This window comes from Microtus ochrogaster, chromosome 4 (assembly GCF_000317375.1).
Source record: "Microtus ochrogaster isolate Prairie Vole_2 chromosome 4, MicOch1.0, whole genome shotgun sequence".
Classification (NCBI taxonomy): Eukaryota; Metazoa; Chordata; class Mammalia; order Rodentia; family Cricetidae; genus Microtus; species Microtus ochrogaster.
This window is the reverse complement of record NC_022011.1, coordinates 64336967-64347438: the sequence shown is the minus strand read 5'-3', so window position 1 is coordinate 64347438 and position 10472 is coordinate 64336967. Positions and strand designations below refer to the sequence as shown.

The 10472-nt window shown below is 46.9% G+C and overlaps 1 protein-coding gene across 1 annotated transcript in view; it reads left to right on the top strand.

Annotated features, from left to right (window-relative positions):
- Positions 1–5513: 5513 nt before the first annotated feature.
- Positions 5514–10472, top strand: part of Rnd3 (Rho family GTPase 3) — a 19270-nt gene continuing 14311 nt past the window's right edge. The window contains exons 1-2 of the mRNA XM_005346397.3: positions 5514–5935; positions 6352–6439. Of these exons, the coding sequence (XP_005346454.1) occupies positions 5786–5935; positions 6352–6439 (238 nt within the window). The 5' untranslated portion in view covers positions 5514–5785. The remainder of the gene's footprint in view (positions 5936–6351; positions 6440–10472) is intronic.

Below are 10472 nucleotides of genomic sequence, written 5' to 3'. Positions count from 1 at the left end.
AACTAGGTAAGTGGTTTGGCATAAGGGACAGGGATTCCCTAAGGGGATTTTTCCCCCAGAAACCTTTAATAGTATATCTCTCTTTACATCTTTGAAGTTAAAATATCAAATGCTGCTTTGACCAATGACATAGCCACCAATAACTCAGTGTATCTCCTGACAGGGCAGTCCAGGCAATGCAGAGAGGTGATCTGATTTGCTCCCAGTAAGACTTTTGCTAGTCTCTGACTGCACCTAAGATGTTCAAAAGGGTACTTCTCTAGAACTTACCACCCTGCTCTGTTCAAAGAAAGCAATCTAAAGGAACGCACTCAAAATGTTTTCTCTTAGAGGTCATTCTCAAATATACATTTTATATTCTATTTTCCAGCTGGCACAAAGTATGATTGAATATTTGGCACCCGCTGGACGATTTTGTAGTAATCTGCAGTTCATTCTCTTTTTCTGGGAAATGCTGAAGTATAGAAAATGCCATCAGCAGTTGAAAAATTAGGAATCTGGACATAGGAGGAGGCAATTGGAAAGGATTATATGTGCTCTAAAATCCACAGACCTAAATTTATCTAGCTGTCTCTACAGAAGGCAAGGAGTTGTTTCTCAGATGCATTATGAACAAAGAGATGGGTGGTCAGGTTGCCAATGGCTTATCATTCAGCGTTCGCATGGCAGTGTCTTCTGCTGACCACAGACAGGTCTAAATCCACATGGCAGAAGTAAATTGTATTAGCATGAAGGAAGACAAACAAGACCAGTTACTTCAACCTAGACTGGAGCATTCTTACTACACAGCCGAGAAAACTGGCCAGGGCGCTTGGGCAAAGCATATAGGTGAACTCTTTAGGGGAAAATGAAGAAAAAGATTGGTATTGGTAGAACGAGTTCTTCCCGAATAGCAAGTTTAACCTATTGAATGCCAAAACCAAAAACAATTGCTGTTAATGTGTCAGACTAATCGAGGGAGCATCCTTTTCCAGTTACTTCCCAAGAGACAACAGTGAAATCAACACTTTTCAGTGGAGGAAATTTTGTGTCTATATTTTTGCCCTTATTCACCACAACTTGGAAGCTATTTTGCTATCCATCACCTTGTTAAATTCTCAGAGAGCGTGCCTATGAGTCATGTCCATATTTTCTGACATAATGTCTTCGAGGGCAGGCGGTTCCTTTTCTTGTTTTGAAGTCCAGTTTCTCTCCTTTCCTGGGTTAGGCCTGCAGGTGACCTGTGCTCTCTCCTCGCTATGAGCTCAGTTTTCCAATGTATTTGCTTTTCCAATGTATTTGTTGACGTCTAAAGACGGACAAGCAATCCAGACCAACAATGATGCTTTATTGCACCATTGGTATATCTTGTGAGATAGCTGTGAACACACTGAGCTTGGAATGTGGAGCCCGGGTGGTCTGTGGTGTATTTCTAAAGAGGAATGTCTTACAGGGCAGGGCTCATGACTTCCTAAACCTTGTTGTGCAATGTAAAAGAGCCATGTAGTAATGGTTCCTTTCATGTAAGTAAGGAAAAGACCTCAGAGACTGTCCAAGGTCAGACAATAAGCATGTTGGGGTAGTCAGAACTAAAATGAAAATCTATGATAGAAAGAACCCAGAACTATTGTTTGTCTGTGTTTTTCCTAGATGTTGGTTCTCAGTCTCTCTCCTGGCGTAAAATCATCTAAAATTACAGCATTGGCTGTAGAAGGAAGACCCCCTCCCCAGTATTAAAGGTTAAAGGGTTAGCCACGGGAGAAAGAAATGAAGTTTCAGGTTAAACCATTAGGAGCAGCTGAAGATGTGCAATGAACAAAACCATGCAATTTTTTTTGGCTGTTTATTTTCCCTCAATTGTCAAGGTCTAGGAAAGTAAGAGTTATCAGTAGCCAAGGAAACGCTAACAAGGAGAAGCACCCAAGGTAGACCAGTAGGTCAGAGGTGATCCCTAGACAGGGTTTCACGGCAGGCCCACATCCCCAGACATCCATTTGTTCATTTGTGTATCACGCTGTGCCCCTGCTCCAAGTACTCCTGTGCCTGGTTTCATGGGGCCCTTCCCAAAATATCCAAATTCTAAGGCCAGCTGCAGCGGGCTTCTACCGAAGATCCCGGGTTTCCGGCACCACCTGAGGTGGGCTTCTTGACCGGTGAAGAAGAAACACCCACCACACACGAGGATTCTTCTCAGATCACGCTTTACTGGAGTGCATTTGGTTGAGGGAGAGCATAAAGCGAAGGGGGGCAGGAAACGAGAGAGCAGAAGAGAAAGAGAGAGACGAGAGGGACGCTAGAGAGAGCGGGGGCACAATGGCGGCTGCTTATATAAGGAATTGGCACACGAGTCGCCCTGTGATTGGCTGCCATCATCAGCTGACACCAGACTGCATCGAGATAGGTCCAGGGACCCATATCCACAGCGCATGCGGGAAGTGGAGGACAGGCAGCTCTCAAAGGCATAGCCAAATATGGAGTTGTTTATAACCAGCAAGACAGGATATGGTGCCATCTTGCAATGGTGATCCTGTCCAGCTCCCAGCAGCCAGCTACTCAGCCCTTGCCCTTGCTGGGATCTCCTACTCCTGAAGGTTTTCCTTCAGAGCGTCTCAGTCTGGTCCTTCTTCTATCCCTGAAACCTGTCAAACTTGCCCTCCTTGTGACCTTTCTGTTGCGTGTTCCTGCTTGGAGCAGCCTTGTGGAAGACTGGCTGGTGGCTGATTTCTCCTCCCCATCAAGGATCCATCTCCAAACAGGCACACTGAGAAGTTCCCACTACACTAAGTTTTCTCGGAGGACCCTGGTTTTCTCTACAGTGTTTAACACATTTGTTCTGACCTTTGTGCTCTTTTCCTTATGTTTCATTGAGCACAGCTTGCAGTGTATGTGCTGTGGGAGCAGAAGGAAATTTGCATATTTACTTATTTAAAACTCTGTTTGAAACTCCTAGAACAGTGCCCGGTAGATAGAAGGCATTTAATAAATAATTGCTAAGCTAAATGTTTGGGTGTTAAAAATAATGTTCAAAAGACAAAAGGAAATAATTCATTTCCTAGAAATAATCAAATCTGGTGGCTTCGGGAGGTTGGTTTTTCTACTTCATCGTACATCCATTAAATTTCACTCGGCAGCTGGCAGATTTCTGGAGATTCGGGTCACCTGATTTCCAAAAATAGCTATCCTCTATGTTTCTAGATTATTCTCTGGGGAAATGACTACACTACTATTTGGTGAAGTAAACTCCTTTATACCTGGAGGTCGGCCTACTGTATCATTGCTGGTGTCTCATTTTGCTCTCAGATACAGCTCAGATGACAAATTATCTGATGTCCAGTTCATTAAGTCCATTTAAATAACTAATAATTAATTCTAGTTAGTGGGACTTTAACTATATAAACTACATATATTCAGGAATGTGTAAGATCAAGTCGTATCTCTGTTGCGTGAAGGTGTTATGGTTAAAAACAAAAGGATGCGCCCATTTCTTATCAGTAGGGTTGACTAATGGATCCAGGATTCACCAAGATACGTATGCTTCTTGGTTCTGGGAGAGCAAGTGGAAGCTATAGAAAAACACTGAATAAGGGCAGAGCTTTTATTCTGCCATAGACTTTTTTCTAAACTTCCTTTGCATTTCTTTACAGATGCCATCATGGATCCTGTTTTAAAGAGGATGAAACTGAGGCTTACAGAGGTGAAATAACTGCTCCAATGTCACTTAGCCAGAAGGCATGAATGTCGGGGCCTGAATACAGCTCTTTCTGATAGCATGCCCCCGCTATTATAGCCATTACTTCACCATCAAGCAGATAACTTGATGGATGTTTCCTGCCTTTTGTCAGGTTAGGGAAATGTTACGTTCAACTATATTGAAGTTGAATATAGGTTCAACTGCATTAAGTTTTCACAAGATGCTTTTACCTCTGTAACCATAAAGTGCATAGTAAGTCTTCAGAAGATACTGGCCAGTGCCTCCTTCGTGAGCTATGTGAAGAAGGGAATAGAGCTTCCCCAAGCAAATTTTGGCAAACACAGCCATATGAATGTTGGCAGGCTTTCCACTTTCCATGGTCAGCCTATATGAAACAGACCTATCCAGGACAATAGAGTCAGGACTGTCCCTTAAGGGAAGGATCCAGATTTCTCAGCTCTCAAAGAAATAAGATAGCATTCTGGGTCCCCTGAATTCATAGTCCTAGCAACTCACTGCTTACTTGGTCACCATACTTTTCATTTTAATCCTCAGTGTTCACTACATGCCCGAAAGTTTCCATAAAGGGTCATGTGTGAGGTGTGTGTGTGTGTGTGTGTGTGTCTGTAAACTTATATGTATGTGTACATGTTTATATGTGTGGAACCCAGAGGTTGACACTAGGTGTCTTCCTCAATTGTTCTTTCCATTAGTTTTGAGTCATGGTCTCTCGCTGAATCTCTATTCTCCAATTTGCTTGGATTGTCTGGTCAGCAAGTCCCAGGGATCCCCTGAAGCAGCCTCCTTAGTTCTGGGATTTCAGGAGTGCCTCCATGCACAGTTCCTTAAACTGTTGCTGGGAGATAAACCCCAAGTCATGATTGCAGAACAAACACCTTACAGACTGAACTGTGTTCCCAAACACGTCACTACAAACTGAGCAACTGAAGCCTTGTGATCATTGGAGTTACAGGCAATGAAGACACTGCCCTTGGAAAACAAGAGAACACACACGGTCCCTATTTTTTTTTTTTTTTTTTACCCTTCTAAGATTTGTGGGTAGGGAGACTCGGAGTGGTTGTGGTATGGATGTGGGTGGGGGATGGGGGTGTCCTTGAGTTTTCAAGTGTGGTCATGCATGCTTTCTGGGTGCAGTGCAGAGTGCCTTGATCCTTGGGGGTGGAGGCTGCAGCTGAAGGGGCAGAAGAGCACTTAGACCCCCGGTTCTAGCGTTCTCAGAGCGAGAGTGGCAGGTGGGACTGAGTCTCTGCTAGTTTTTATCCTCTCCCCCCAGCCCCCCTTTGCTGTATCCCCTCTGGAATGGCTGAAGCTAACAAGTTTGAATAGGCAGTCCTCCGCACAGATTCAGGAAAACCAGGTGTGTTTGAGATAAGTCGGTTTATGAAACGTCCCACCCTCTATGTGATGTACCTAACACAATCTCTTCTGTTAATATTAATTTTGTTATTATTATTTCAGTATAACCTCTTAGTTTTTTCCCATTCTAAGATTTACTTCCGTTTCATGATTAGGCTTTGAGTGGGACATATTTTTTATTTTCACAGATAATCACGGGGTTTCTTGGAGACGCGCCCCTTGGAAAGCAGTTTGCAAAGAATTCCAGCACCGAGCCGGTGTGCACAGTCCTCCCTTTCTCCCCTCACCCTGGTGCTGAGCTGTTTGTCCACCAGCAAAGCCTGCGAGCCATCCTGCACTCTACCCTAGAGGGCGCACTGCCTACACGTTCCGCCAACTAAGCGGCGGCGCTGGCTCCCAGGCTCCATAAAAGGGGAGGAGGCGGATCAGTTTCCTTCTCTCATTGAGAAAGCAGACGGGATTGGAAGGCTCGGCGTATAAAGCCGCGCAGAGAGCGTGAAACAAAGCAGACCGATTGGAATTGGACTTGGGAAGGAGAGTCGCGGAGTCAGGCAGAAAACTTGTTGGAGGGGAGTTAAGAGCCGCTGCCTCTCCATTGCGCTGCGCTTAAGGGGTTCCCACCGGCCTTGCGATTTATTTTTTTAGTCTGCTTTTTATATAGAGAAGTATATATATATATATATATTTTTTCTTCTGAAGAGAAAAATTCCTGTTCCAAGAGAAAATAAGGCAACATCAATGAAGGAGAGAAGAGCCAGCCAGAAATTATCCAGTAAATCTATCATGGATCCTAATCAGAACGTGAAATGCAAGATAGTAGTAGTGGGCGACAGCCAGTGTGGGAAAACAGCGCTGCTTCACGTCTTCGCAAAGGACTGCTTCCCCGAAGTGAGTGTGACCTGCTCGGCTCTGAGGGGAGCGGCCGGTGGGGTCCCCAGTCTGGAAGAGAGCGTCTGCTCTCTGTGATTTTCCTCTTCAAAGTCGCCCTCACGCCGAGCCGGTCTCCACTGCCACACTGCTCGGAAGGGAAAGTGCCCTGGAAACCTCTGGGCTGGGATGTGCCAGCACCCTGGGCTCTTGGCCCCCCGAAACTTGCTGGTTCCAGAGTGGCAAGCCGGATGGGGAAACCTGGGTGGGCTCTCGGGAGGGAGCTGCGTGTTTAGTGTGTAGCGGGGGAGGGGGGTGCGTTTTTTTTTAATTGGGGACTTGGGGTATTTCCCTTGAAGTGTTCGATGCACGTTAATATTTTTAATAATCACTTTGCCATTTTTTTCCTTCTTCTTCTGTCCCTTTCGTTTGTCCAGAATTACGTCCCTACGGTATTTGAGAATTACACGGCCAGTTTTGAAATCGACACACAAAGAATAGAGTTAAGCCTGTGGGACACTTCAGGTAAGAACACACCGCGTGGCTCTCTGGGCCGGTGCGCCGCGGGGCTCGGGATCTGGTGCCCTGTCCGTTAACGTGGCCCCTAGAGGACTCGAGCCGCGGGAAAATGCTATCATTCTCGGGCAGGGGTGACGATGGGGGTGACTGTGGCCTTGGGGCCAGAAGAACGCTGTGTCTGGGGGTGACGCTGCTGGAGCAGCCTCCTGTGGCCGCGTGGCCTGTGCTGTCCGTCCTTGGGGCCGTGCCGGATCAGGCCGCCAGGGTGGCCGAGTGCTGGTGCATGCCGAGCAGTGTGGAGCCCTCCCTCTAGCAGAGGAAGCCCCTCGTGGGTGTCATCAACCATCTGGTTACGGAGCGGGGGGCGGGGGTGTGCAGGGGCGCAAGCTGAGCTGGGAGAAGATCCCCGAAGCCACCCGGTTGCGTGCGGGTTCCGCGCTGGGGGAGAAGAGTGAACGGCCGGCCGCCGGCGGCGCCCAGTGACGCCTACTGCCAGGAATGCGCTGGTGGTGCGGGCAGCGGCCACCGCGGAGCCTCCGCCCCCGCAGGCTCCGTGTCACCGGCGCAGAGCTGCTTCTGCGGCTGCCCGGGGATCACCCTGTGCCAGCTCTCGAAACATGCCACTCCCTACCCCCATTGCTTCGGCCTCGCCAGCCTGCAAGGCCGCAGGCAGCACCGTTAGCCTTTGACCTTCCTGTCTACTTGAATTATTGGCGCCGTGGTGGGTTCTGTCCTGAGGTCTAGGGTTCAAGGCCGGGTTATTGCCTTCCCACGCGCCCACCCACCTACGTGGCACGGAGGTGGGGAGGACAGATCTCCGCGGGAGGGAAGGCTGGCGCCCAGGCTGACTTCAGGGTAGAGACAGTAAGGACAGCACTGAGCATCTCCTGGTACCCAAGCTTTAGCAAGCCAGGCTGGAGGCGCCCTGGGAGAAGGCGTGCTGTTTGTAAAAATCATACCTTCTCTGGAGGAGCAGAAGCTACCAGGAAGGGAGGGGAAAGACCGGTGCGCGTGGGGAACTGGGCTGCCAGACAGATTCGGGCGAAACTGGCAAGGAGGAGTGCACAAGCGCCAACACGCAGGGTTGCTGTCAGGCGGGGTGGCCCGAGGAGGAGCCGCGCTCAGCTGGGAGTGGCCTCGTGGAGCTTCAGCGAGCTTCCCACACCCTGGGCTGGAACCTCTGAGGGACCTGGGGGATTAGACAGCGGGAGGAAGGGGCCAGAGTCACAAGGTCTCCAGAGGCAGCCCAGGCACAAAGGCTAAAGGAAAGTCTCGCACCGGCGCCTCTCACGGTCGGTGCCAGATGCTCAGACTGCTGCAGTAAGAAGGATGGATCTAGTTTCCCCCTGGAGAGCCAGGCTCTTCCTTGAGCTGCGCCAAGTTTTTTTTTTTTTTTTTTTTTGGTGTTGTTGAGGTTATATACACAGACTCACAGACTTGATACTATAGAGAAAGTGCTAGTGGAATTCTTACTACTAGTTTCTATCATCAGAATTATGGCATAGCGTAGTATTTTATTAGGCTCCCGTTCTCAGACATATCACGGTAATTGTTATGCCTAGTAGGCAGGACAGCTGGTGTGGTACCAGTAATTAGCACCAGCACTCCCTCTCTCCCACCGAGCCCTGTTTGAACAGCCCTGTTTGGACTTTGCTCGATAAGAATTATTTAGTCGTGCCGTGGAGCAGTGGGGTCTGATACAGTCTTTGATACAAAGCTGTGTTTAGGTCTTAGCTCCTGGTTACCAGGGATTTCTGTGTGCAAATCTCTACCTCCCTGGGCCTCATTTTCATCATCTGTATAAAGAGGGTAGTCTCTGAGCTGGATAATGTGCAAGATCTCCCCCAGCTATCACGTCTTGGCTTTAGTGTCTGGACAGGCAGGTCTTTTTTGTTTCCCGGGACGTTGGCTGGCTTCAGCTCCTCGTCTCAGTGGATCTGGCATCCCGTGCTGAGGTTCTCACAGCCTGCAAACCAAGCCAGATTCTGAGCTGAGCCAGGCTTCCTGGTGGATTTAGGAATGAGACTATTTGGATGAGAAGGGGGATGGGTGGACTTCTAGGAATGCTGGGCTGTACATCCCTGTCTCAAGCTCCAAGAGTCACAAGACCACCAACGGAGGTTTTTAGACTGGGTGCCCATGGGCCGAACTTGCCACCTCCCTCCTTTTAAGAGAGCAAAGGCACAAGCCTTTCAAGGCCTAGCAAATAAACGAATGTGTATGAACAGCTTATAGTGGGAGACTGTTGCACAGATATTTTCAAGCCTTAGAACTATGTAGTTCACAATCTCTGCATGCAATAGTCACCCAATAAAACCTAAAGAATGAGCAAATTAATAATGATGTGCATAGTTGCCAGGGATACAGGGCTCCTGGCATTAATTGTCACTGAATTACCTGCGCCTTAAGAATGGCAACTTCATAAATATTGATTTTCCTCAAATTAATCACCTGAAATGAAATCAGTAGTGAAACAATGGCTTATGTTTTTATTTAGTGAAAGGAAACCGTATGCATGTTTCTGCAAAATGTGATGGTTTGAAAGCTGATTGCAGCAGTATTGTACTGCAAAATTATCCAGTTGCGAAGCCTTCCTTAAAATTTAGATTTACACAAATGGAAAAGGAGACATAGAGAATTATTTGGGGTTCCACTGTGTTGTTTGTGAAGTGAGATGTTAGTTAATTAAACACAGTTACAGAACATTGCTTAAATTCTAGGAATAGGTTGTTTCTATCAAAAGTGGCCTCCAGTAGGAAGTTCATGCTTCCCAATAATCTTGCCATCTTTCCTATTCACTTGCTTTTGCTGACAAGCTCCTGAAGATTTTTTTTTAACATTTTCTCACCCACAAAGACATTATTTTGTTGAGATGTGAAAATAGTTGCATATACTTTATGCCTCTTCTTATGCTTGATTTTCCCCACGCTACTGTCTTATCTCTGGAGAGAAGATCCGAACGAAGTTCATAGAGCCCTGAATGTAATGTTTTATTCCCTTCTACGACTATGTGAGAGAGATTACTGTTGAGAAAATTGGGAGGGGAGAGAATATAAACTGTGCCCTTTGGTGGTATTGCTATTGTATTCAGTCTTCCAACAGAAGAGCAAACATTAAGGAAACAGAAGCAATTCTTTTCCAGGCTTCCTATGCATGAACCACAGCTCCTCAGTGTCTGCCTCCCCTGGAAGCAGTCATGTGATCATGCATAAGCAAAACTGCCAATTGGCATGAGGGGAAGGATACCAGAGAGAAGCAGAATATGAGAATTCATTTTCTTTGGGGGCCCAGGCGGTTACTATCTCCTTCCTCTCTGTTCCTCTTCCTTCTTTCTGTATCTACTAGAAGCAGGTCCTCTTTTAGACCTAGGATTCCGTCTTATGAAGCACTTCATTCTTGAACGCTAGTGACCTCTTCCAACTGGTTCCCAACGTGTTTCCCCATGAGGCTTCCCCAGTAGTTTGTGGAAGTCAACACAGTCTTTAGGTTAGTGGTTCTCAACCTTCCTAACACTGTGGCCCTTTGATACAGTTAGTTCCTCACGTTGTAGTGACCCCCAACCATAAAATTACTTTTTGTTGCTATTTCATAACTGTAATTTTGCTACTATTATGGATCATTATGTAAATATCTGATATGCAGAGAGTCTTAGGCCCCTGTGGTAGATTCATTGAACACCCCCAGGGGGTCGTGAACCACAAGTTGAGAGCCACTGCTTTAGGTGAGGAACAGTCTCCCTGTGTTTCCCCAGGCACTCACCAATCACAGCAGCCACAGTGGCATGGGGCCAATTGACTCTTAGGGCTACTAAAATATCCCAAAGTTAACAAAATCTTACTATAAATAGGAAAATCTTCTAAAATGAGGGATTTCTAAAGGTAGTATTGGGGTCCCCTTCTTTTTTGCTGAGAAATATTTTCTTTTCATTAGTAAATGAGTTTATTAATGAGTGCAGAAATGCGCTGGAGAATATTCAGAATTTCCCAAATGAGATGTGTGTGTGTGTGTGTGTGTGTGTGTGTGTGTGTGTGTGTGTGTG